Below are 24,949 nucleotides of genomic sequence, written 5' to 3'. Positions count from 1 at the left end.
GGCTATAGCGGAGAACAGCATCTCCCAGCATGCCCCGGGGCCAACATGGCCGATGGGCGGGGCTATAGCGGAGAACAGCATCTCCCAGCATGCCCCGGGGCCAACATAGCCGATGGGCGGGGCTATAGCGGAGAACAGCATCTCCCAGCATGCCCCGGGGCCAACATGGCCGATGGGCGGGGCTATAGCGGAGAACCGCATCTCCCAGCATGCCCCGGGGCCAACATGGCCGATGGGCGGGGCTATAGAGGAGAACCGCATCTCCCAGCATGCCCCGGGGCCAACATGGCCGATGGGCGGGGCTATAGAGGAGAACAGCATCTCCCAGCATGCCCCGGGGCCAACATGGCCGATGGGCGGGGCTATAGAGGAGAACCGCATCTCCCAGCATGCCCCGGGGCCAACATGGCCGATGGGCGGGGCTATAGCGGAGAACCGCATCTCCCAGCATGCCCCGGGGCCAACATGGCCGATGGGCGGGGCTATAGAGGAGAACCGCATCTCCCAGCATGCCCCGGGGCCAACATGGCAGCCCCCAGGTCTCCTTAGGGGGCCGCCATCTCCCAGCATGCACCGCGGGGGAGGGCGGGGCATCAGCGCCCCCTTGCGGGCGGGAGGAATCACGAGCGGCCCCATTGGCCTTTGGGCGGGGGTGGGCGTGGCCAGAACCCCCCGGGGCGGGGCACAGCGCTCCTTTTTTGGGGAGGGGGCGGTGCTGCCTCTTCCCCCTCCCCTTTTATTTCCCGCAGTTTGGGCCCCGCCGCCATTTTGATTGAGCGGGGGGGGGGGGGGGGGGGGGGGCTCTTTTTTTCTCCCAGCCCCCCCTCTTCTTCAGCCCGCCTCCCCCCCCAACCTAAATCACTAAAAACAAAGAAAAAAACTTAAATTTTTATTTTTTAAGGTAATTTTGGAAAAATATCCTTTTTTTTTTAAATCCTTATTTTAGGTCATTTTGGCAAAAATATCTTCGCGGGGGGGGGGAACTGGGGGGGGGCAGGGACTGAGCCCACGACCTCCCCCCCCCCCCCCTTCCCTCTTCAAGCGATCTCCCCGCCCAGTTGGGACACAGATTTGAGGCAAAATCCCGTCAAATCGGGGCTTAACCCCCCCCCTCCCCTAAATAATTAATCACTCGGGGTTAATAAACTTTTTATTTGCATTTTACAAGATCATTTTTTTCTTACATTCGCCATTAAATTCGCCGTTAAAGTGCTGAAAGGGCGGGGGGGGGGGGGTTTGCTTTTTTTTTTTTTTCCTTTTTTTTTCTTTTTTTTTTTTCGCTTTTTAAAAATTATTTTTCTTTTTGGTTTGCTGGTTTTGGCTTTTTTTTTTTTTTTTTTTTTGGTTTGTTTGGTTTGGGTTTTTTTTAATTTTTTAAATTTTTTTTTTAAACCCACGATAGACTCGTTAACAAAAATTCTCCCGAACGCCAGAAAATCGGCCGCAGTTGAGACAAAATTAATTTTTTTTTTTGGTTATTTTTCCTCTTATCATACAAATAACGTAACAAAGGGGGGGGGGTGTTAGAAGCGACGAAAACTCATCAATAAACCTTTTTTTTTTTAAAAAAAAATAAAAATTAACTCAAACCCTTCGGGGCCGTGGTTAACGCGGTGGTTAATTGCCCCGGGGGGCAGGGGGGGGGGACGGGGGGGGGTTATTCGATTCCTGCCCTTACCGGGAAACACGAGGATTAATTTTTCCAACCCCGCAGCAAAAATTTAACGGACGCGTCTCGGTTACAGCGGCGGGTTGGTTTGGAGGTTTTTGGGGTTTTGGTTATTTTTTTTGTTTTTTTTAAAAATAAATTTGCCCGACGGAAGGTTCAGCTCCGCGAAAAAAAGCCAAAAAAAAAAACACAAAAAAAAAAAAAACAGCCCTGTTAAGAGGGAAATGAAAACAAAACAAAACGCTGTTAGGATGGAGAGGAAAAAAAAAAAAAAAAAAGCTGTTAGGATGAAGAGGAAAGAAAAACAAAAGAAAAAAAAAAGCTGTTAGGATGGAGAGGAAAACAAAACAAAACCAAAATAAAATAAACTGTTACGATGGAGAGAAAAACAAAGCAAAACAAAACTGTTAAGATAGAGAGGGGAAAAAAAAAAAAAAAGAGAAAAAAAAAAAGCTGTTGAGATGGAGAAGAAAAGAAAACAAACTGTTAAGATGGAGAGGGGAAAAAAATAATTAAAAAAAAAAACTTTGGAGAGGAAAACAAAACAAAATGAAAATAAAAAAAACAAGATGGAGAAGGGGAAAAAAAAAAGAAAAAAATGTGAAGATGGAGAGAAAACAAAACAAAAACAAACTGTTAAGATGGAAAGAAAAAAAAAAACAGAACAAAACAAATTAAGATGGAGAGAATAAAAAAAAACAAAACAAAACAAAGCAAAACAAAACTTTGGAGGAAAAAAAAACAAAAGAAAAGAAAAAAAACGGTTAAGATTGAGAAAAAAAAACAAAACAAAAATGTTAAGATGGAGAAAAAAGAAAACAAAAACAAAACAGAAAAAAAAAACCAAAAAACTGTAAAGATGGAGAAAAATACCCCAAAGAAATAAAACTTTTTTTTGTTTGTTTTTTCTCCATTTTATCAGGTTTTTTCTTTTAACATGGAGAAAAAAAAAAAAAACAACAAATAAAACAACCTGTTAAGATGGAGGAAAAAAAAAAAACAAAAGATGGAGAAAAAAATAAAAGAAAAAAAAAGATGGAGAGGGGAAAAAACCAAAATAGAGAAAAAATCTCTTAAGATGGAGAAAAAAAAAAAAAACTAAGATGGAGGAAAAAAAAAAGAAAAAAACTGTTAAGATGGACAAAAAGAAAAAAAAAGAAAAAACTTGTTAAAATGGAAAAGAAAGAAAAAGAGAAAAGAAAAAAAACTGAAGATGGAGAAAAAAAGGAACAAAACAAAAGAAAAAAACTGTGAAGGAGAAAAAAAAAAAAAGAAAAAAACTGTGAAGATGGAGAAAAGAAAAAACACAAAAGAACAAAAATTTGTTAAGATGGAAAAAAAACCCAAACAAACAAACCAAAACAAACCGTTAAGATGGAAAAAAAAAAAAAAAAAAAAATAAAAAAAACCCCAAACAAACAAAACCAAGATGGCGAGAAAAGAACAAAACGGAAGCAGAAAAAACAAAAAAAAATTAAAAAAAAAAAAAACAAAAACCCAACAACTCATTTCCACGAACGCTGAAAACGGTAAAACCGGGCGGGGGAGGAAAAAAAAAAAAAAAAAAAAAAAAATTATCAAAAATCACCGGCGAGTCAACGCGAGCTCTGGGCGGTTCATGCACAAGCCGCCATCTTGGCGCGGAGAAGCTCCTCCCCCCGCCCCGCCCCCCCGTTCCCCTTGCAGGCCGCACGCGCTGAGGTCGAGTAGCCCAAAGCTCCAAAAACCAAAAAATTAAAAAAAAAAAAAAAAAATTAATATGTACAGCCCCGGGCGGGGCCACCTATATACAGTTGGGGGCGGGTCCGTGTGGGCGTGGCCTCTACTCCTTCCTCCTGGCCACCGCCAGCTCCAGGCCGGGCAGGCGCAGGCCGCCCCTGGCCCCGCCCTCGCTGCTGGAGGTCGAGGCCAATCGGGATTTTTTGATGCCTCCGCCCGCCGCGGCCCCGCCCACCTCCTCGTCGCTGCCCGTCACCTCGTAGGAACCTTTAGTTTTGGTTCCGATTCCCCCGAACGTCCCGAATTTCATCTGGGGGGGTTTGGTTGGATCGACCCCGACGGCGGGTTCGGGGGGAGCCGAACGTTCGTCTCCGAACGACGACGAGCGGGGACGCGGTTTTTTGGGGCGAAAAAGGGAAAATTTCCCTTTGGGGCCTTCGGCGGCCTCCGCGTCGCCTTCCGTCGAGGCCAGGCTGCCCTCGGAGCCCTTCAGCTCCGCCCTCGAACCCGAGACGGAACCTTCCGGAAAACCCGAAGCGCTTTTCCCTTTCGCTTTAGAAAAAGGAAATTTGGGCAGTTTGAGTTTGGATTTTTTCAAGCGGCCGTCGGCGTCTTCCGCCTCCGCCTCGACGCCGACGCCCGCGGGGTTGGTGTCGGGCACGGGGAACTCCACGTCGACGCCCATCTCCCTGCCCCTCCCCTCGGCCTCCGAGAACATGAACTTGGGCATCCGGAGTTTGGGGAAGGAGACTTTCCCGGCCACGCCCTCACCCCCGATGCCGACCTTGAGGCCGCCGGGTTGAAAAGTTCCTCCGACGGCGCTTGAATCGCCCAAAATGGCGCCGCCGCCGCCGCCATCTTTAATCTTCGGCCCTTTCACGTTGACGTTAAAACCCGACGTGGAAATTTGGGGCGTGGCCGCGTCGAGGCGAACGCCTGGCCCAGGCTCCGCGGGGTGGGGACGAGGCACCTCCGCGTTGACTTTGGGGCCGTGGATCTCCCCGGCCACGCCCACGTCGCCCCCGAGGGTTGGTCCTTTCAGCTTTACGTCAACTTCCGGCGCCCGGACTGGAAATTTCACCCCTTTCAACTCCCCGTCGGGTCCTTCCAGCCCGACGCCAACCCCGGAGCCCTTGAGGCCTCCTTGGACCTGGGGACCCTCAGGGGCGACGTCGGCGGCACCGGAAATGCCAAACTGGGGGAGTTTGAGCGACGGCAGCTTGATGGTGCCCCCCAAAATCTCGAAGCCGCCCTCGGAGCCGCCCGTCGAGGTTTTGGGGGGCTGAAGGCCGGCGGAAACGTCGAGTTCTCCTTTCAACTTTGGTCCTTTCAGGTTGACGTCCAACTCCGGGGCGGAAACGGCCACCGAGGGCCCTTTAAGATGGAGGTTTGCACCCGGGACAGAGCAGTCGGCGCCGCTTTTCCCGCCCAGCTCAGGCGCCTCCGGGGCGGGGGGTTTCAACTTCATCTTCCCTCCCAAGCCTCCGACGTCGAGGCCCGACGCGTCCAGGCTGAGGTTCGGCCCTTCCAGAGAACCCGAAACGTCCAAATCTCCCTTGAATTTTGGTCCTTTCAGGTTGACGTCGAAATCGGGGGCGGAGATTTGGGGCCCTTTGAGCTTCCCGTCGACACCCCGGAAATTCCCGCTCCCTTCCGCCGCCGGCGCCGCCAGATCCAAGTTCAAATCCGGCATTTCCAGACCGAGACTCGTTTTTCCCACCTTGGGCAACTTCAATTTCCCTTCGGGACCTTCCAGTTCTGCTCCAGGAACACCGAATTCACTTTTTATTTTTGGTCCTTTCACGTTGAAGTCGACATCAGGCCCCGGGATGGAGGGAACGGCCACCTCGACGGCGGGTCCCTTCAGGTCACCTTCGCCTCTCAAGTCCCCGGCGCCCACCTGCCCGCTGGGAAATTTGAACTTTGGTTTCTTCAAGTTCACGTCAGGAGCTTCGACGTCCAGGCCGAGACTCGGGCCTTTGAGGTCAGCCTTGACGCTCGGCGTAGAGACCTCGAGATCGGGCGCTTTCAGCTCTCCCTCTATTTTCGGGGCTCCCCCGGAAGCGTCTCCCCGGAATTTGTGCGATTTAAGATCGAACTCGACGTCGGGGAAGGAGATTTTCCCAAACATGTTTTTTTTCCCTTTGGGGGATTTCACCGCAGCGTCGCCTTTGACGGTCACGTCCGGACCAGCCACGTTCACGTCCAGGTCGGGAGATTTCAAAATGGCGTCGAGGTCTCCGCCAGCCCCGTTGACGTCGAACCCGCCCTTCTTGCCTTTCATTTTGGGGCCGCTCACGTGAAGTTTTGGCATCTTGAACTTGCTCTTCTTCCCCTTTGCGTGGACGTTGACATCGGGCGCCTCCACGTTCAGCTCCGCCTCCGGTAAATCCACTTCTACCCCCGGGGCCTTGATTTCTGCCTTGGGGCTTTTCATCCCAAACCCAAACTTTGACTTCTTAAACTTGGGAAATTTGACACTGGCCTCCGGGCCTTCGATGTTGAGGTCAGGACATTCGACGTCAACTTCAGGGCTTTTGACTCCAAATTCTGGGCCTTTGACTCCAAATTCTGGGCCTTTGACTCCAAATTCTGGGCCTTTGAGGCTCCCTTCCATCTTTGGGGTTGACACCTCAAAGCCTCCCTTCGTTTTGTGACCTTTCAAGTTCAAGTCAATCTCGGGCATTGAGATTTTAGGGACGTTCACGTGCATTTCTGGCATTTTCAGTTTAGGACTTTTGACTTTGCCCTCTGGAACTTCAACGCTCACATCCGGGACGCCGATATCTAACTTGGGGCCTGAAAAATCGAGCTCTGCCTTCGGCACGTTCACGTCCACCTCGGGACCTTCCCCTTTATAAACAAATTTGGGACACTTCATTTTCGGAATCTTCATTTTTCCTTCCAGACCGTTAACATCAACCTCTGGGCCCTCGATATCGATTTTGGGGCCCTTCAGATCGAATTCGGGACCCTTCAGGCCTCCCTCGACCTTCGGGCCGTGAAGTTCGGCGTCACCTTTCGGCTTCAGACCCTTCAAGTTCAAGTCTATGTCGGGCATGGAGATCTGGGGGGTCTTGACGTGCATTTCTGGCATTTTGATTCGGGGGCCTTTCAGTTTTCCCTCCGGCCCTTCGAGGTTCACGTCGGGCGCCTCGATGTTGATTTTGGGGCCCTTGATGTCCAGGTCGGGGCCCTTCAGGTCACCCTCGAGCTTGGGGACGGACACGTCCGCGTCGCCCTTGATCTTGGGGCCCTTCAGGTTGAAGTCGACGTCGGGCATGGAGAACTTGGGCGCCTTGATGTGCATCTCGGGCATCTTGAACTTGGGACCTTTGAGTTTTCCTTCCGGCCCTTCGATGGTCACGTCGGGAGCCTCGACGTCGATTTTGGGGCCTTTCACATCGATCTGGGGAGTTTTCAAATCACCTTCCAGCCTAGGCCCGGAAATATCGACGTCTCCTTTCAGCTGAGGGCCCTTGATGTTGAAGTCGACGTCAGGGAGGGAGACCTTGGGGGCCTTGATGTGCATTTCGGGCAACGCAAATTTGGGACCTTTGACTTTTCCGTCCGCGCTCAGATCGGGAACATCTACATCGACGCTGGGGCCCGAAAGGTCAAGGTCACCCTTGGGGAGGTTCACGTCCACGTCCACACCCTCCCCTTTAAAGCCGGGCATGGAAAACTTGGGCATTTTGAATTTAGGCAGCTTAAATTTACCCTCCGGGCCGTCGATATCCACATCGGGGGCACCGATGTCTAGTTTCGGGGCACCGACATTGACCTCGGGACCTTTTAGTTCACACTCAAGGCCTGGCACCGACACGTCGACGTCTCCTTTCACTTTGGGACCTTTTAGGTTCAGGTCGAAGTCTGGGGTGGAGATTTTGGGCGCCTTGATGTGCATCTCGGGCATCTTGAACTTGGGGCCTTTCAGCTTCCCCTCAGGGCCTTTGATGTCGATGTCGGGGGCCTCAACCTCAACTTTGGGGCCTTCCAGGTCAGGTGCAGAAACCTCCACACCCCCCTTCACTTTGGGGCCCTTCAAGTTCAAGTCAATGTCTGGCATCGAGATCTTGGGCGCCTTGATGTGCATCTCGGGCATCTTGAACTTGGGGCCCTTCAGCTTCCCCTCGGGACCCTCAATGTCCAGCTCTGGCCCCTCAATGTCCACCTTGGGCCCAGACACGTCCAGGTCTCCCGTCGGCAGGTTCACGTCCACCTCGGGGCCTTCAGCCTTGAAGCCCGGCATCCCGAACTTGGGCATCTTGAACTTGGGCAGCTTGAACTTCCCTTCCGGGCCGTGAACGTCCACGTCGGGCGCCTCGATGTCGACTTTGGGGCCCTTGATGTCCAAGTCGGGGCCCTTCAGGTCACCCTCCAGCTTGGGGACAGACACGTCCACGTCACCCTTGATCTTGGGGCCCTTCAGGTTGAAGTCGACGTCGGGCATGGAGAACTTGGGTGCCTTGATGTGCATCTCGGGCATCTTGAACTTGGGGCCCTTCAGCTTCCCCTCGGGACCTTCCAGCTCAACGTCGGGAAGGTCAACGTCGACTTTGGGGCCTTTGATGTCAACGTTGGGGCCCTTCAAGTCACCTTCCAGCTTGGGGACAGACACGTCCACGTCACCCTTGATCTTGGGGCCCTTCAAGTTCAAGTCAATGTCCGGCATCGAGATCTTGGGCGTCTTGATGTGCATCTCGGGCATCTTGAACTTGGGGCCCTTCAGCTTCCCCTCGGGACCTTCCAGCTCAACGTCGGGAAGGTCAACGTTGACTTTGGGGCCTTTGATGTCAACGTCGGGGCCTTCCAACCCTCCCTCCAGTTTTGGAAGGGAAACGTCCACATCCCCCTTCACTTTGGGGCCTTTCAGGTTCAGGTCAAAGTCCGGCATCGAGATCTTGGGCGCCTTGATGTGCATCTCGGGCATCTTGAACTTGGGGCCCTTCAGCTTCCCTTCCGGGCCCTCGATGTGAACATCTGGGGCACTAACATCCAACTCGGGACCTTTAACGTCACCTTTTGGCCCTTTCAGGTCACCTTCCACACACGGCACAGACACGTCCACATCCCCCTTCACTTTCGGGCCTTTCAGGTTCAAATCAAAATCCGGCATCGAGATTTTCGGAGCCTTAAAGTGCATCTCGGGCATCTTGAACTTGGGGCCTTTCAGTTTCCCTTCTGGTCCTTCAATCTCCACATCGGGAAGGTCAACGTCGACTTTGGGGCCTTTGATGTCGATTCCGGGGCCCTTCAAGTCACCCTCCAGCTTGGGGACAGACACGTCCACGTCACCCTTCACTTTGGGGCCCTTCAAGTTCAAGTCAATGTCCGGCATCGAGATCTTGGGCGTCTTGATGTGCATCTCGGGCATCTTGAACTTGGGGCCCTTCAGCTTCCCCTCAGGACCCTCAATGTCCAGCTCTGGCCCCTCAATGTCCACCTTGGGCCCAGACACGTCCAGGTCTCCCGTCGGCAGGTTCACGTCCACCTCCGGGCCTTCAGCCTTGAAGCCCGGCATCCCGAACTTGGGCATCTTGAACTTGGGCAGCTTGAACTTCCCTTCCGGGCCGTGAACGTCCACGTCGGGCGCCTCGATGTCGACTTTGGGGCCCTTGATGTCCAAGTCGGGGCCCTTCAGGTCACCCTCCAGCTTGGGGACAGACACGTCCACGTCACCCTTGATCTTGGGGCCCTTCAGGTTGAAGTCGACGTCGGGCATGGAGAACTTGGGCGCCTTGATGTGCATCTCGGGCATCTTGAACTTGGGGCCCTTCAGCTTCCCCTCGGGACCTTCCAGCTCAACGTCGGGAATGTCAACATCGACTTTGGGGCCTTTGATGTCGATTCCGGGGCCCTTCAAGTCACCTTCCAGCTTGGGGACAGACACATCCACGTCACCCTTCACTTTGGGGCCCTTCAAGTTCAAGTCAATGTCCGGCATCGAGATCTTGGGCGCCTTGATGTGCATCTCCGGCATCTTGAACTTGGGGCCCTTCAGCTTCCCCTCGGGACCCTCAATGTCCAACTCTGGCCCCTCAATGTCCACCTTGGGCCCAGACATTTCCAGGTCTCCCGTCGGCAGGTTCACGTCCACCTCCGGGCCTTCAGCCTTGAAGCCCGGCATCCCGAACTTGGGCATCTTGAACTTGGGCAGCTTGAACTTCCCTTCCGGGCCGTGAACGTCCACGTCGGGCGCCTCGATGTCGACTTTGGCGCCTCCGATACTGACGTCAGGAGCCTTCAGCTCCCCTTCCAGCGTTGGAGCAGAAACATCTACGTCTCCTTTCAGCTTGGGACCTTTGAGGCTTAAGCTGGCATCAGGCATGGAAATTTTGGGCGCTTTTATGTGCATCTCGGGCATTTTAAACTTGGGTCCTTTCAGTTTGCCTTCCGGCCCTTCAACCTCCAGCTCAGGAGCCTCAAGGTCAACTTTTGGGCCTTTAAGATGAACGTCCGGCACGTTCAAGTCCCCTTCCAGTTTTGGCCCCGAGAGATCGACCTCCACGCCTCCTTGAGTCTTGGGACCTTTCAAATTCAAATCGAAGTCTGGCATGGAAATCTGAGGGGCCTTGATATTCATTTCAGGCATTTTAAATTTGGGGCCTTTCAGTTTTCCTTTGGGACCTTCAACGTCAAGGTCAGGAACTTCTACGTCCACTTTCGGTCCTTTCAGGTGCAAATCGGGGCCCTTCAGATCCACCTGGGGGAGGGAGACGTCCACGTCGGCCTTGGCTTTGGGGCCTTTGAGGTTGAGGTCAATGTCGGGCATGGAGACCTTGGGTGCCTTGATGTCGGGCATCTTAAACTGGGGGCCCTTGAACTTGCCCTCCGGCCCTTCAACCTCCAAACCACCACCTTCGATATCCACCTGGGGACCCGAAACCTCCAACTCTCCTTTCGGAACGCTCAGCTCCACCTCCGGCCCCTCCCCTTTCAACCCAGAAACCCCAAATTTGGGCATTTTGAACTTGGGCATTTTGAGTTTCGCCTCCGGGCCGTGAATATCCACGTCAGGCGCCTCCAGGTTGACTTTAGGGCCCTTGATGTCCATCTCGGGAGCTTTTAGTTCCCCTTCCAACTTGGGGCTGGAGACATCCAGGTCCCCTTTCAGTTTGTGCCCCTTCAGGTTGAGCTCCACGTCCGGCATCGACACTTTAGGCGACGAAATACTCAGAAAAGGCATTTTAAATTTGGACCCTTTAGATCTGGCCTGGACGTCCACATCCGGAGCCTGAACCTCAACTTTCGGACCGGATATTTCAACGTCGGGTTTTTTAAGTTTCACGTCCACCTCGGGGCTTTGAACTTTAGGACCAGAAAAGCCAAATTTTGGAAGTTTAAACCTGGATTTTTTAGATTTTCCTTCTAGATCAAGCTTAGGCCCCTCAACCTCAAATTCCGGGCCTTTGATGTCGAGCTTAGGGCTTTTCAGCTCACCCTCCATTTTGGGGACAGAGGGATCAAGGTCAGCTTTTACTTTGGGGCCTTTCAAGTTTAAGTCGATATCTGGCATGGAGATTTTTGGAACATTAAACTGCATTTCGGGCTTCTTAAATTTAGGCCCCTTCAGTTTTCCCTCTGGTCCTTCAAGGTCCAGGTCAGGAAGCGCAACATCGACCTTCGGACCCGAGATACCAACCTCGGTGTCAGGGAGATTTACATCGAGGTCTGGGCCTTCAGCCTTCAACCCAGACACCCCAAATTTGGGCATTTTGAACTTGGGCATTTTTATTTTACCTTCCGGGCCGTGAATGTCAATGTCGGGCGCCTCAATGTCAACCTTGGGGCCTTTGATGTCCAAGTCGGGGCCCTTCAGGTCACCCTCGAGCTTCGGGAGAGACACGTCCACGTCACCCTTGATCTTGGGGCCCTTCAGGTTGAAGTCAACATCGGGCATGGAGAACTTGGGCGCCTTGATGTGCATCTCGGGCATCTTGAACTTGGGGCCCTTCAGCTTCCCCTCAGGACCCTCAATGTCCAACTCTGGCCCCTCAATGTCCACCTTGGGCCCAGACACGTCCAGGTCTCCCGTCGGCAGGTTCACGTCCACCTCGGGGCCTTCAGCCTTGAAGCCCGGCATCCCGAACTTGGGCATCTTGAACTTGGGCATTTTTATTTTACCTTCCGGGCCGTGAATGTCAATGTCGGGCGCCTCGATGTCAACCTTGGGGCCCTTGATGTCCAACTCGGGGCCCTTCAGGTCACCCTCGAGCTTGGGGACAGACACGTCCACGTCACCCTTGATCTTGGGGCCCTTCAGGTTGAAGTCGACGTCGGGCATGGAGAACTTGGGCGCCTTGATGTGCATCTCGGGCATCTTGAACTTGGGGCCCTTCAGCTTCCCCTCGGGACCTTCCAGCTCAACGTCGGGAAGGTCAGCGTCGACTTTGGGGCCTTTGATGTCAACCTTGGGGCCCTTCAAGTCACCTTCCAGCTTGGGGACAGACACGTCCACGTCACCCTTGATCTTGGGGCCCTTCAAGTTCAAGTCAATGTCCGGCATCGAGATCTTGGGCGTCTTGATGTGCATCTCGGGCATCTTGAACTTGGGGCCTTTCAGCTTCCCCTCGGGACCCTCAATGTCCAGCTCTGGCCCCTCAATGTCCACCTTGGGCCCAGACACGTCCAGGTCTCCCGTCGGCAGGTTCACGTCCACCTCGGGGCCTTCAGCTTTCAGCCCTGGCATCCCGAACTTGGGCATCTTGAACTTGGGCAGCTTGAACTTCCCTTCCGGGCCGTGAACGTCCACGTCGGGCGCCTCGATGTCGACTTTGGGGCCCTTGATGTCCAACTCGGGGCCCTTCAGGTCACCCTCGAGCTTCGGGAGAGACACGTCCACGTCACCCTTCACTTTGGGGCCCTTCAGGTTGAAGTCGACGTCGGGCATGGAGAACTTGGGCGCCTTGATGTGCATCTCGGGCATCTTGAACTTGGGGCCCTTCAGCTTCCCCTCGGGACCTTCCAGCTCAACATCAGGAAGGTCAACGTCAACTTTGGGGCCTTTGATGTCGATTCCGGGGCCCTTCAAGTCACCCTCCAGCTTGGGGACAGACACGTCCACGTCACCCTTCACTTTGGGGCCCTTCAAGTTCAAGTCAATGTCCGGCATCGAGATCTTGGGCGCCTTGATGTGCATCTCAGGCATCTTGAACTTGGGGCCCTTCAGCTTCCCCTCGGGACCCTCAATGTCCAGCTCTGGCCCCTCAATGTCCACCTTGGGCCCAGACACGTCCAGGTCTCCCGTCGGCAGGTTCACGTCCACCTCCGGGCCTTCAGCCTTGAAGCCCGGCATCCCGAACTTGGGCATCTTGAACTTGGGCAGCTTGAACTTCCCTTCCGGGCCGTGAATGTCCACGTCGGGCACCTCGATGTCGACTTTGGGGCCCTTGATGTCCAACTCAGGGCCTTTGAGGTCACCCTCAAGCTTGGGGACAGACACGTCCACGTCACCCTTGATCTTGGGGCCCTTCAGGTTGAAGTCGACGTCGGGCATGGAGAACTTGGGCGCCTTGATGTGCATCTCGGGCATCTTGAACTTGGGGCCCTTCAGCTTCCCCTCGGGACCTTCCAGCTCAACGTCGGGAAGGTCAACGTCGACTTTGGGGCCTTTGATGTCGATTCCGGGACCCTTCAAGTCACCTTCCAGCTTGGGGACAGACACGTCCACGTCACCCTTGAGTTTGGGGCCCTTCAAGTTCAAGTCAATGTCCGGCATCGAGATCTTGGGCGTCTTGATGTGCATCTCGGGCATCTTGAACTTGGGGCCCTTCAGCTTCCCCTCGGGACCTTCCAGCTCGACATCAGGAAGGTCAACGTTGACTTTGGGGCCTTTGATGTCAACGTCGGGGCCTTCCAACCCTCCCTCCAGTTTTGGAAGGGAAACGTCCACATCCCCCTTCACTTTGGGGCCTTTCAGGTTCAGGTCAAAGTCCGGCATCGAGATCTTGGGGGTTTTGAAATGCATCTCGGGCATCTTGAACTTGGGGCCCTTCAGCTTCCCTTCGGGACATTCTAGCTCAACATCTGGAGCCTCTATGTCCACTTTGGGACCTTTTACTGTAACCTCGGGCCCCTTCAAGTCACCTTCTAACTTGGGAATGGAAACATCGATGTCCCCCTTCCCTTTGGGGCCTTTCAGGTTCAGGTCAAAGTCCGGCATCGAGATCTTGGGTGCCTTGATGTGCATCTCGGGCATCTTGAACTTGGGGCCCTTCAACTTGCCCTCTGGGACCTCAATATCTACATCAGGAGCTTCTATATCCAGTTTAGGACCTTTGATGTCCAAGTCGGGGCCTTTCAAGTCACCTTCAAGTTTGGGGGCAGAAACATCCACCTCCCCCTTCAATTTGGGGCCTTTCAGGTTCAAATCGATGTCGGGCATCGAGATTTTGGGGGTTTTGAAGTGCATTTCGGGCATCTTGAACTTGGGGCCTTTCAACTTTGCTTCTGGACATTCCAGGTCAACGTCAGGGACATTAACATCCACTTTGGGGCCTTTGATGTCAACGTCGGGGGCTTCCAACCCTCCCTCCAGTTTTGGAAGGGAAACGTCCACGTCCCCCTTCACTTTGGGGCCTTTCAGGTTCAGGTCAAAGTCCGGCATCGAGATCTTGGGGGTTTTGAAATGCATCTCGGGCATCTTGAACTTGGGGCCCTTCAGCTTCCCTTCCGGGCCCTCGATATCAACGTCAGGAACTTCTACGTCAACTTTTGGCCCTTTGAGTTCCAGCTCCGGCCCTTTCACATCTCCCTCGAGTTTTGGTACAGCAACATCCAGTTCTCCCTTCATTTTGGGACCTTTCAAGTTGAGATCCACATCGGGCATAGAAAATTTCGGTGCCTTAATGTGCATCTCGGGCATCTTGAACTTGGGCCCTTTCCACTTTCCTTCAGGACCTTCAACATTGAGACCAGCAACATCCACATCCACCTTGGGACCTTTAATATCCACATCGGGGCCTTTCAGGTCACCCTCCAGTTTTGGAAGGGAAACCTCCACATCCCCCTTCAATTTGGGGCCCTTCAAGTTCAAGTCAATGTCCGGCATCGAGATCTTGGGCGCCTTGATGTGCATCTCGGGCATCTTGAACTTGGGGCCCTTCAGCTTCCCCTCGGGACCCTCAATGTCCAACTCTGGCCCCTCAATGTCCACCTTGGGCCCAGACACGTCCAGGTCTCCCGTCGGCAGGTTCACGTCCACCTCCGGGCCTTCAGCTTTCAGCCCTGGCATCCCAAACTTGGGCATCTTGAACTTGGGCAGCTTGAACTTCCCTTCCGGGCCGTGAACGTCCACGTCGGGCGCCTCGATGTCGACTTTGGGGCTCTTGATGTCCAACTCGGGGCCCTTCAGGTCACCCTCCAGCTTTGGGACAGACACGTCCACGTCACCCTTGATCTTGGGGCCCTTCAGGTTGAAGTCGACGTCGGGCATGGAGAACTTGGGCGCCTTGATGTGCATCTCGGGCATCTTGAACTTGGGGCCCTTCAGCTTCCCCTCGGGACCTTCCAGCTCAACGTCGGGAAGGTCAACGTCGACTTTGGGGCCTTTGATGTCAATGTTGGGGCCCTTCAAGTCACCTTCCAGCTTGGGGACAGACACATCCACGTCACCTTTCACTTTGGGGCCCTTCAAGTTCAAGTCAATGTCGGGCATCGAGATCTTGGGCGTCTTGATGTGCATCTCGGGCATCTTGAACTTGGGGCCCTTCAGCTTCCCCTCGGGACCCTCAATGTCCAACTCTGGCCCCTCAATGTCCACCTTGGGCCCAGACACGTCCAGGTCTCCCGTCGGCAGGTTCACGTCCACCTCCGGGCCTTCAGCCTTGAAGCCCGGCATCCCGAACTTGGGCATCTTGAACTTGGGCAGCTTGAACTTCCCTTCCGGGCCGTGAACGTCCACGTCAGGCGCCTCGATGTCGACTTTGGGGCCCTTGATGTCCAAGTCGGGGCCCTTCAGGTCACCCTCCAGCTTGGGGACAGACATGTCCACGTCACCCTTCACTTTGGGGCCCTTCAGGTTCAGGTCAAAGTCTGGCATCGAGATCTTGGGGGTTTTGAAATGCATCTCGGGCATCTTGAACTTGGGGCCCTTCAACTTCCCCTCGGGACCTTCCAGCTCGACATCAGGAAGATCAACGTCGACTTTGGGGCCTTTGATGTCGATTCCGGGGCCCTTCAAGTCACCTTCCAGCTTGGGGACAGACACGTCCACGTCGCCCTTGAGTTTGGGGCCCTTCAAGTTCAAGTCAATGTCCGGCATCGAGATCTTGGGCGTCTTGATGTGCATCTCGGGCATCTTGAACTTGGGGCCCTTCAGCTTCCCCTCGGGACCCTCAATGTCCAACTCTGGCCCCTCAATGTCCACCTTGGGCCCAGACACGTCCAGGTCTCCCGTCGGCAGGTTCACGTCCACCTCGGGGCCTTCAGCCTTGAAGCCCGGCATCCCGAACTTGGGCATCTTGAACTTGGGCAGCTTGAACTTCCCTTCCGGGCCGTGAACGTCCACGTCGGGCACCTCGATGTCGACTTTGGGGCCCTTGATGTCCAACTCGGGGCCCTTCAGGTCACCCTCCAGCTTGGGGACAGACACGTCCACATCACCCTTGATCTTGGGGCCCTTCAGGTTGAAGTCGACGTCGGGCATGGAGAACTTGGGCGCCTTGATGTGCATCTCGGGCATCTTGAACTTGGGGCCCTTCAGCTTCCCCTCGGGACCTTCCAGCTCAACGTCGGGAAGGTCAACGTCAACTTTGGGGCCTTTGATGTCAATGTTGGGGCCCTTTAAGTCACCTTCCAGCTTGGGGACAGACACGTCCACGTCACCTTTCACTTTGGGGCCCTTCAAGTTCAAGTCAATGTCGGGCATCGAGATCTTGGGCGTCTTGATGTGCATCTCGGGCATCTTGAACTTGGGGCCCTTCAGCTTCCCCTCGGGACCCTCAATGTCCAACTCTGGCCCCTCAATGTCCACCTTGGGCCCAGACACGTCCAGGTCTCCCGTCGGCAGGTTCACGTCCACCTCGGGGCCTTCAGCCTTGAAGCCCGGCATCCCGAACTTGGGCATCTTGAACTTGGGCAGCTTGAACTTCCCTTCCGGGCCGTGAATGTCAACGTCGGGCGCCTCGATGTCGACTTTGGGGCCCTTGATGTCCAACTCGGGGCCCTTCAGGTCACCCTCAAGCTTGGGGATAGACACGTCCACGTCACCCTTGATCTTGGGGCCCTTCAGGTTGAAGTCGACGTCGGGCATGGAGAACTTGGGCGCCTTGATGTGCATCTCGGGCATCTTGAACTTGGGGCCCTTCAGCTTCCCCTCGGGACCTTCCAGCTCAACATCGGGAAGGTCAACGTCAACTTTGGGGCCTTTGATGTCGACCTTGGGGCCCTTCAAGTCACCTTCCAGCTTGGGGACAGACACGTCCATGTCACCCTTCACTTTGGGGCCCTTCAGGTTCAGGTCAAAGTCCGGCATCGAGATCTTGGGCGCCTTGATGTGCATCTCGGGCATCTTGAACTTGGGACCTTTCAGTTTTCCTTCAGGACCCTCCAAATCAGCACCGGGTGCCTCAACGTCTAGTTTCGGCCCCTTAATGTCTATTTCTGGCACTTTCACCTCCCCTTCTACCTTAGGAGCCGCAACATCCATTTCTCCTTTCACTTTAGTTCCCTTTAGGTTCAAGTCTACATCAGGCATGGAAATTTTTGGTGTTTTGATATTCAGCTTCGGCATCCTGAACTTGGGGCCTTTCCATTTCCCTTCTGCTCCTCCAACATCCAGCTCTGGCCCTTCAATATCTGCCTCGGGCCCAGAAATCTCCAGGTCTCCTGTCGGCAGGTTGACCTCTACGTCGGCTCCCTCCAGTTTTGGGCCGGACACGTTAAAATGAGGGGTTTTAATTTTCAGGTTGGCTTCTGGACCCTCCAGGTTGACATCTGGGACCTCAACGTCTATTTTGGGTCCCTTGATGTTAACGCCGGATTCTTTCAAGTCCCCTTCGATCTTCGGAAGGGAAACGTCCATCTCTCCTTTCGTTTTATGGCCCTTTAAGTTCAAATCTACATCCGGGACGGATATTTTAGGCGCCTTAATATTCAGCTTCGGCATCTTAAATTTGGGGCCTTTTATTTTCCCTTCTGGACATTCCAAGTCCACCTCAGGCACATCGAGGTCCACTTTGGGACCTTCCACATCTATCTGGGGAGCCTTCAGATCCCCAGAGACCCTCGGACCGGAAATATCTGCGTCTCCTTTCACCTTGGGGGCCTTCAAACCCAGATCAACGTCTGGCATGGACAGTTTGGGCGTCTGGATGTTTAATTCGGGCATTTTGAATTTGAGACCTTTTCCTTTTCCTTCCGGCCCTTCGACGCTCACGCTCGGCACCTCGACCTCGGGACCGGAAATGGCCGCCTCGCCCTTCGGAAGCGTCACGTCGACGTCAGGGCCCTCCCCCTTCAGGCCGGGCACCCCAAATTTGGGCATTTTCAACTTGGGCATCTTGAGTTTTCCTTCCGGCCCGTGGATGTCCACGTCTGGCGCTTCGATGTCAACTTTGGGGCCTTTGAGGTCAAGTCCGGGCCCTTGCAGGTCCCCTTCCAGTTTTGGGGCAGAAACACCCAGGTCTCCTTTCGCTTTGGGACCTTTCAGATTTAAATCGATGTCGGGGGTGGATATTTTGGGGGTTTTGAAGCTCATCTCGGGCAGCTGCACCTTGGGGCCCTGCAGTTTTCCTTCCGGCCCTTTGATGGCCAAACTCGGCGCATCGATATCTACGCCGGGACCGGAAATGTCCACTTTACCCTTCGGAAGCGTCACGTCGACGTCTGGGCCCTCCCCCTTCAGGCCGGGCACCCCAAATTTGGGCATTTTCAACTTGGGCATCTTGAGTTTCCCTTCCGGCCCGTGGATGTTCACGTCTGGCGCTTCGATGTCAACTTTGGGGCCTCTGAGCTCTAGGTCGGGACCCTTCAAATCAGCCCCCACGGTGGGAACGGAAACGTCCAGGCCCCCCTTAATTTTGGGGCCTTTCAGGCTCAGATCGACGTCTGGCAGGGAGCCCTCGGGCAGCTTCACCTTGGGGCCCTGCAGTTTTCCTTCCGGCCCTTCGACGCTCACGCTCGGCACCTCGACCTCGGGACCGGAAATGGCCGCCTCGCCCTTCGGAAGCGTCATGTCGACGTCAGGGCCCTCCCCCTTCAGGCCGGGCACCCCAAATTTGGGCATTTTCAACTTGGGCATCTTGAGTTTTCCTTCCGGCCCGTGGATGTTCACGTCTGGCGCTTCGATGTCAACTTTGGGGCCTCTGAGCTCTAGGTCGGGACCCTTCAAATCAGCCCCCACGGTGGGAATGGAAACGTCCAGGCCCCCCTTAATTTTGGGGCCTTTCAGGCTCAGATCGACGTCTGGCAGGGAGCCCTCGGGCAGCTTCACCTTGGGGCCCTGCAGTTTTCCTTCCGGCCCTTCGACGCTCACGCTCGGCACCTCGACCTCGGGACCGGAAACGGCCGCCTCGCCCTTCGGAAGCGTCACGTCGACGTCAGGGCCCTCCCCCTTCAGGCCGGGCACCCCAAATTTGGGCATTTTCAACTTGGGCATCTTGAGTTTTCCTTCCGGCCCGTGGATGTCCACGTCTGGCGCTTCGATGTCAACTTTGGGGCCTTTGAGGTCAAGTCCGGGCCCTTGCAGGTCCCCTTCCAGTTTTGGGGCAGAAACACCCAGGTCTCCTTTCACTTTGGGACCTTTCAGATTCAAGTCGATGTCCGGGGTGGATATTTTGGGGGGTTTGACCTCCGGCATTGTAACTTTGGGGCCTTTGATGTCCACGTCGGGCGCCTCCACTCCCAGTTCGGGGCCCCTGAGGTCCAGTTGAGCTCCTTTCCAGCTGCCGCCCACCTTTGGGATGGAAACGTCCGCTTCTCCCTTCAGCTTCGGTCCCGTCACGTGCGCGTCCACATCCGGTGCTGATACCTGGGGCCATTTCAAATAACCCTCCGGGCCTCCAAGTTTGACGTCGGGAGCTTTTACATCCACCTTGAGACCCTCGGAGCCTTTGAGGTCCCCTTCCACTCTGGGCACCGCGACACCCGCGTCGCCCTTCGCCTGGGGACCTTTCAGGTTCAAGTTCACATCCGAGAGGGAGATTTGGGGCGTTTCAACCTTCTTGAACTTGGGGCCTTTCCATTCTCCTTTGACGGCCGCATCGGGAAGGCCGACGGCTCCCTCGGGCGCTGCCGGTCCCACCTCGCCCACCGCCTCCACGACGGGACCTTCCCCTCGCGAGTCCAAGGCTGTAAATTTGGGGAAGGTCAAGTGCGGGATTTTGACTTTTCCGGCGTGAAGATCGGCGTCGGAAGCCGGGAGCTCTACGCTGGGGCCTTTGACCCCCGCGCCGGGGACCTCCAGCTCGGAGGAGGGGACCTTCGCGCCCCCCTTCCAACCCGCGTCCACCTGCGGCCTCGGGGCTTTGGCGGAAGGAGCTGAAACCTCAGGACCCGCCACCTGGACGGGGGAGGCGGCGGCGACGTCCACGCACGGGACCTGCGGCTTCGGCGGGGGAAGGCCGGGGCCCACCTGCGGGGCTGGAGCTTCGGCACCGGATCCCGCGGCGGGGAAACCGAATTTGGGCATTTTCAAAACGGGAATCTTGATTTTTCCCACGTCGACGGTTGGATCTTCCATCGCCGGCGAAGAAACGTCAACGCCGGGGGCTCTGAGGTCTCCCTGGAGGCCGGGGGTGGAAGCGCCGGCGTGTGGCAGTATCAGCGTCCCCCCCGGGGGCTCCCCGGGGACGTCGGCACCGGGACTACGCCCTTTGCCAACCAACCGGGGGCCCTGGACGTGAAAACCCGCCTCCAGGTTCCCCATTTGTCCATTCGCCTCGATTCTGGACGAGCCGCCCGAGAACGTCGCGTCGGAAACGTGCCGGCCCGGCGCCTCCCCCGTCACAGATTTCCCAGTTTCCCCAGTAAGAACGTGGCCGCCGGGCTCCGTCTGAGTCCTGAGGTGAAGGCCCGGCGTTTGCCTTCCCGCCGCGGGAGGCGCCACCCCCCCGGCCCGGTCGGTGGCGCGGACGCTTCCCCCGGGCGTTTCCCCCGGCGCCGTTTTGAGGACGGTTTTGCCAAGTTGGGTTTCGAGGTCGGTTTTTGTGCCGTGGGTCGGGATCGGGAGTTTGAAGTCCGTCCCTTTGGCCCCGTCGTGCCTCGTGACGTCGACGGTGTAAGCCGTCACCTTCCTGGTGACCGTGATGGTCCTGCTCTGCGTCCCGCCCCCTTCCGCTTCCGCCTCGTCCGCCTTCAACCGCGGTTTGATTTTCGTCGTGTAAATCCTCCTGTACTCCTCGTCGTCGCCGCTCTGCCAACGAAACCACCTGCCGTTAGCGCCGGGGGGGGGCTTCCTCCTCCCCATCCTCACCTCCTTCCTCCTCCTCACTCACCAGAACCACCTCCGGGCCGCCGGCCGCCAAGACATCGTGTGCCCAACCCTGTCCCGGCAGCGGTGACTTGTCCCCTTTCCGCTGCAGGCGCAGGCCCACGGTGTGGTGGCCCATGCTGTTGAGCAGCTGCGTCACCTCCCCGGATTGCAGGTTGTCGAAATAAACCGTGGCGCTCACGATCTGATCCCCTGGGGGGGCGGGCGGAGAGGTGAAATATTTCCAGGGAGGGGTGGGGTGGGTTCCCCTCCCGTCCCCTTGCCCGCCACGACGCTGCGGCCGTAGAGTTAGCGCGTCGCCTTCCCCAGACAAAACAAAACAAAACAAAAAAAAAGAAGCGGCAACCGAGACGGACAAGAAGACCCCTCCAAAAAAATTAAATTTTTTTTTGGTTTTTTGTGTTTTTTTTTTTTTGTGGGGTTTTTTTTTTTTGTTTTTTAGGTCTCACCTTCCTTCACGACGCCCATTTTGGCGGCCGGCGAGTTCTGCTGCACCCGCTTGACGAAGACGCCGTCGTCCGTCTGGTCGATGGTGATGCCGTGGGAGCCGCTGCCCTGCCAGTTGGGCAACAGGATCTCCCGCGTCTCCTCCTCCTTCTCCATCTGCTGGGGCGGGGCCGGGGAGACACCGAGACGGACGAGGATGAGGAGGGAAACGCGACGGTTTGGAGCCCCATGGTGGTGAAAGGGGCGGGGCGGGGGGCACGCTGAGGAAGGACTAAACCAGTTGAACCCACTGACCTTGCTGGGATGGCGGACGCGGCCGGATCCGCCCCAGGAATCTCCTTCACGCTCCCTCGTGGATCTTCCAGCAGTTTTTTGTTTCACCTTCCCAGCCCTGGAGGGGGGCGAGACACGGGCGGGGAGGGGGGGGGGAGAGAATTCGGCGTGAAATTCCGTCGTTCCTCCCACTCCCTCTTCGCTTTCTTCCACCCGGACGGGCCCGGAGGCAAAAAATCGCGTCCCAGGAGGCAAAAATCGCGTCCTAAGAGGCAAAAAATCGCGTCCTAAGAGGCAAAAAATCGCGTCCTAAGAGGCAAAAATCGCGTCCTAAGAGGCAAAAAATTGCGTCCCGGGAGGCAAAAAATCGCGTCCCGGGAGGCAAAAAATCGCGTCCCGGGAGGCAAAAATCGCGTCCCGGGAGGCAAAAATCGCATCCTAGGAGGCAAAAAATCGTGTCCCGGGAGGCAAAAAATCGCGTCCCGGGAGGCAAAAATCGCGTCCTAAGAGGCAAAAAATCGCGTCCCGGGAGGCAAAAATCGCGTCCCGGGAGGCAAAAATCGCATCCTAGGAGGCAAAAAATCGTGTCCCGGGAGGCAAAAATCGCGTCCTAGGAGGCAAAAAATCGTGTTCTGGGAGGCAAAAATCGCGTCCCGGGAGGAAAAAAATCGCGTCCCGGGAGGGAAAAAATCGCGTCCTAAGAGGCAAAAAATCGCGTCCTAAGAGGCAAAAAATCGCGTCCTAAGAGGCAAAAAATCGCATCCCAAGAGGCAAAAATTGCGTCCCAAGAGGCAAAAATCGCGTCCCAAGAGGCAAAAAACGCATCCTAGGAGGCAAAAAATCGTGTTCTGGGAGGCAAAAATCGCATCCCGGGAGGCAAAAATCGCGTCCCAAGAGGCAAAAAATCGCGTCCCAAGAGGCAAAAATCGCGTCCCGGTCGCCCACGTCCCGGTTCTGCCCCGGGGCCACGCTCGGGCGCCGTCGGTCGATCGGACAAAGCTGCGAAATGTCACCGCGGCCTCCGTGTGCGCGCACAGCGTGTGTGCGTGTCCCCCCCCCTACACACACACACACACACGCACACTCCGAGGCCCAAACGGGGGAAACTGAGGGAAAAAAATTTAAAAAAAAAAAATATATATATAAATGTTTCTCCCGTTTTGCATTCGCTTCGCGGAGGCGACTCGGCCGCTTCACCCCTCGCCCCCCCCCCCCCCACCCCCCCCCGGCAGCGAATCCGCTGCCCGAAGACGCGCCGAGGGTGTTTTTCTCCGTTTTTGGGTGAATAAATAAATTTTTGGGGATTTAAAAAAAAAATAAAATAAAAAGGAGTTTTCCTCCCAGCGCGGCCGCGGGGGTTACGAAGGGCGAAGCGGGGAGGGGGGGGGACGAGGAGCCGCTGCCCATCCCCGGGGGGGCAAACGCGGTGGAAAAGTCCCGTTTGTGTCATCGAAAAACCCGAATTTTGAGAAAATTGGGGGTTTTTTGAGGTGCTCTGGGTTGAGGGGGGGGGCGCGGAACACGCCCGGAGCCGGTGATGGGACCGGGGGGGTCTCCAAAAAAAAAAAAAATAAAAAATAAAACCACCCAAACGTGCTCCTGTGGCAGCTTCACCCACGTCTGCTGCCCCCCCCCCCCCAGGCACCGGCGGGAAAAGGGGAGGGGGGGGGGCACACACGGGGGGGGGTTTTGGGGGAAAATTTGGGGGTTTTGTCTTTTTTTTTTTTTTTTGGCGGGGAAGCGGCACGACTCGACATGAACCTTCCCCGAAGGGCCAAACTCTGTTGGGGGGGGGGGAAGATTAGAGGTGCTGACCCCAATGCCCCCCCCCCGCAAAAAAAAACAAACAAAAAAAAAAAACCAAAAGCGCTCAGCGAGGGTTTCGCGGGGGGGGGGCGGGGGGTTCCCTCGTCGCCCAGCGCCGCCGGTGACCTGAGATCTGCCAGATTTTTTGGGGGGGGGGGCTGTGTTTTTGCCACCCCCCGCCCCCCCCGGGTTTAATCAGGATCCGCGGCCGAAGGATTCGGCTGGGTTGGGGGGAACGCGGTGAGGGGGGGGCGTGGGGACACCCCGCTCCTGCAGGGGGGGGGGTTAGGGGAAAACCCGGCCACCAACTGGCGGATTGGGGGGGGTCCCCCTGACTGTCGCGAACCCCCTTTTTCCCCAGGGGGGGGTCCCCAAGCCTGGAGAGGGGAGGGGGGGGGGGGGGGGCATCTTCGAGTCGGAGAAAAGGGGGGGGGGGGGTGCAGGGTTGGGGGGGGGGTGTCCCATGCCACCGCACCCCGTTTGGGGGGTGTCGCGTCGTGTGTGTGTGGGGGGGGGGTGTCACCAGCCGCGGGCCCCCCCCCCGCCCAGAACCATCTGGAAAAGCTCCACCGCGGCGGCGGAGGCCAAACTGGTTTGTGACTCAGGGAACTGGGAGAGGCCCCGCGGGCTGGGTTGGGCGCGGGGGGGGGGTGTGACGGGGGGGGGGGGGTGACTCAGCTCACCCCGCCGCCTCCGAGCAGGGAGAGGCCAAAAAAAAAAAAAAATATAAAAAAAGTTTGGAGGGGGGGGGATCCCCTCAAACCTTCTGTGCTGGTTTTTGTGTCCCCCCCCCTCCAGCTCGCCCGCGGCCTCCGGCCCCGACGGCCCGCGGCTATTTTTGGGGTGAGCCACGTGCTCCCCCCTCCTTATATTTTTAGTGTGTGTGTCCCCCCCCCTCGTGTGTGTGTGTGTGTGTGTCCCCCGTGACCCCCCCCTGTTCAACAGCCGGGATGAGATGTCACCACCCCAGAGTCCGTCCTCTGTGTGTGTGTGTGTGTGTGCGGTGTCACCCCCCCCCTAAAAAAAAAAAAAAAAAAAAAAAAAAACCTCGGGGCACCCCCCCTTGGTTTTCTGCACCAGGGATGGCACCGAATTCCTTCGGGACCCCCCCCCCAAAAAAAAAAATAATAAAATAACCATCGTGCGTTGGTTGTGCCGGGGGGGGGGCCACGGATGGGATGAGTCGACGGGTCTGCGACGCAGCAAAAGCCCCCCCCGTGTGTCACACCCCCCCCAGACTGTGTGTCCCCCCCCCTCACAGTGTCACCCCCCCCCACACACAAGAGCGGCTCAGGTATCTGCAGCCGGGGACCCCCCCCCACGGCAAAGCGCTGCCCCCCCCCCAAAAAAAAAAAAAATTGTCACCAAGCCCCAAATCTCGGGGGTGGGGGGGTGGAGAAGGAAAAAGGGGAAGGGGGGGGCAGTGTCCTGCCCCCCCCCCCCCCCAAAAAATCTCCGCTGGGCCCCGGCCAAGGGCGTTGGTCACGGGGCCGGGAGCTGCTGAGCTGCCGCTAATTAATGAGCTGAATTAATGAGGGGGGGGCTGGGGGGGGGCACGGACACCGCTGGCCCCCGCGGCAGCTCGCGACGGGGGGGTTGTG

General features: G+C 56.1%; 2 protein-coding genes across 2 annotated transcripts in view; both read right to left on the bottom strand.

The window, feature by feature from the left end:
• Positions 1-1,018: 1,018 nt before the first annotated feature.
• Positions 1,019-21,656, bottom strand: AHNAK (AHNAK nucleoprotein). The gene is made up of 8 exons (XM_074930245.1): positions 21,564-21,656; positions 21,272-21,425; positions 20,827-21,014; positions 19,442-20,744; positions 15,294-19,267; positions 11,141-15,110; positions 6,312-10,978; positions 1,019-6,137 (listed from the first exon to the last, which is right to left on the bottom strand). The coding sequence occupies exons 2-8, from the start codon at positions 21,423-21,425 to the stop codon at positions 3,492-3,494; spliced, it is 16,902 nt and encodes a 5,633-aa protein (XP_074786346.1). The 5' UTR covers positions 21,564-21,656; the 3' UTR covers positions 1,019-3,491.
• Positions 21,657-22,239: 583 nt separating this feature from the next.
• EEF1G (eukaryotic translation elongation factor 1 gamma) overlaps positions 22,240-24,949 on the bottom strand; it is a 9,711-nt gene continuing 7,001 nt past the window's right edge. The window contains 1 exon segment of the mRNA XM_074930211.1: positions 22,240-22,261. Coding sequence (XP_074786312.1) covers positions 22,240-22,261 — 22 coding nt within the window.

The sequence above is a fragment of the Athene noctua genome, chromosome 32 (genome assembly GCF_965140245.1).
Source record: "Athene noctua chromosome 32, bAthNoc1.hap1.1, whole genome shotgun sequence".
In the NCBI taxonomy this organism is placed as follows: Eukaryota; Metazoa; Chordata; class Aves; order Strigiformes; family Strigidae; genus Athene; species Athene noctua.
Note: the sequence above shows the minus strand (reverse complement) of the source record. Positions and strands in the feature narration are given on the sequence as shown.

Coding starts and splice junctions, on each gene's coding strand:
- AHNAK (XM_074930245.1), bottom strand. CDS start 21,425: ATGGAGAAGGAGGAGGAGACGCGGGAGATCCTGTTGCCCAACTGGCAG. Junction 19,268..19,441: donor AGTGGAAGGGGACCTCAAAG/GCTCCGAGGGTC, acceptor GCAGCTGGAAAG/GAGCTCAACTGGACCTCAGG. Junction 15,111..15,293: donor TCGACATCGAGGCGCCTGAC/GTGGACGTTCAC, acceptor GAGGGTCCCGAG/GGGAAGCTGAAGGGCCCCAA.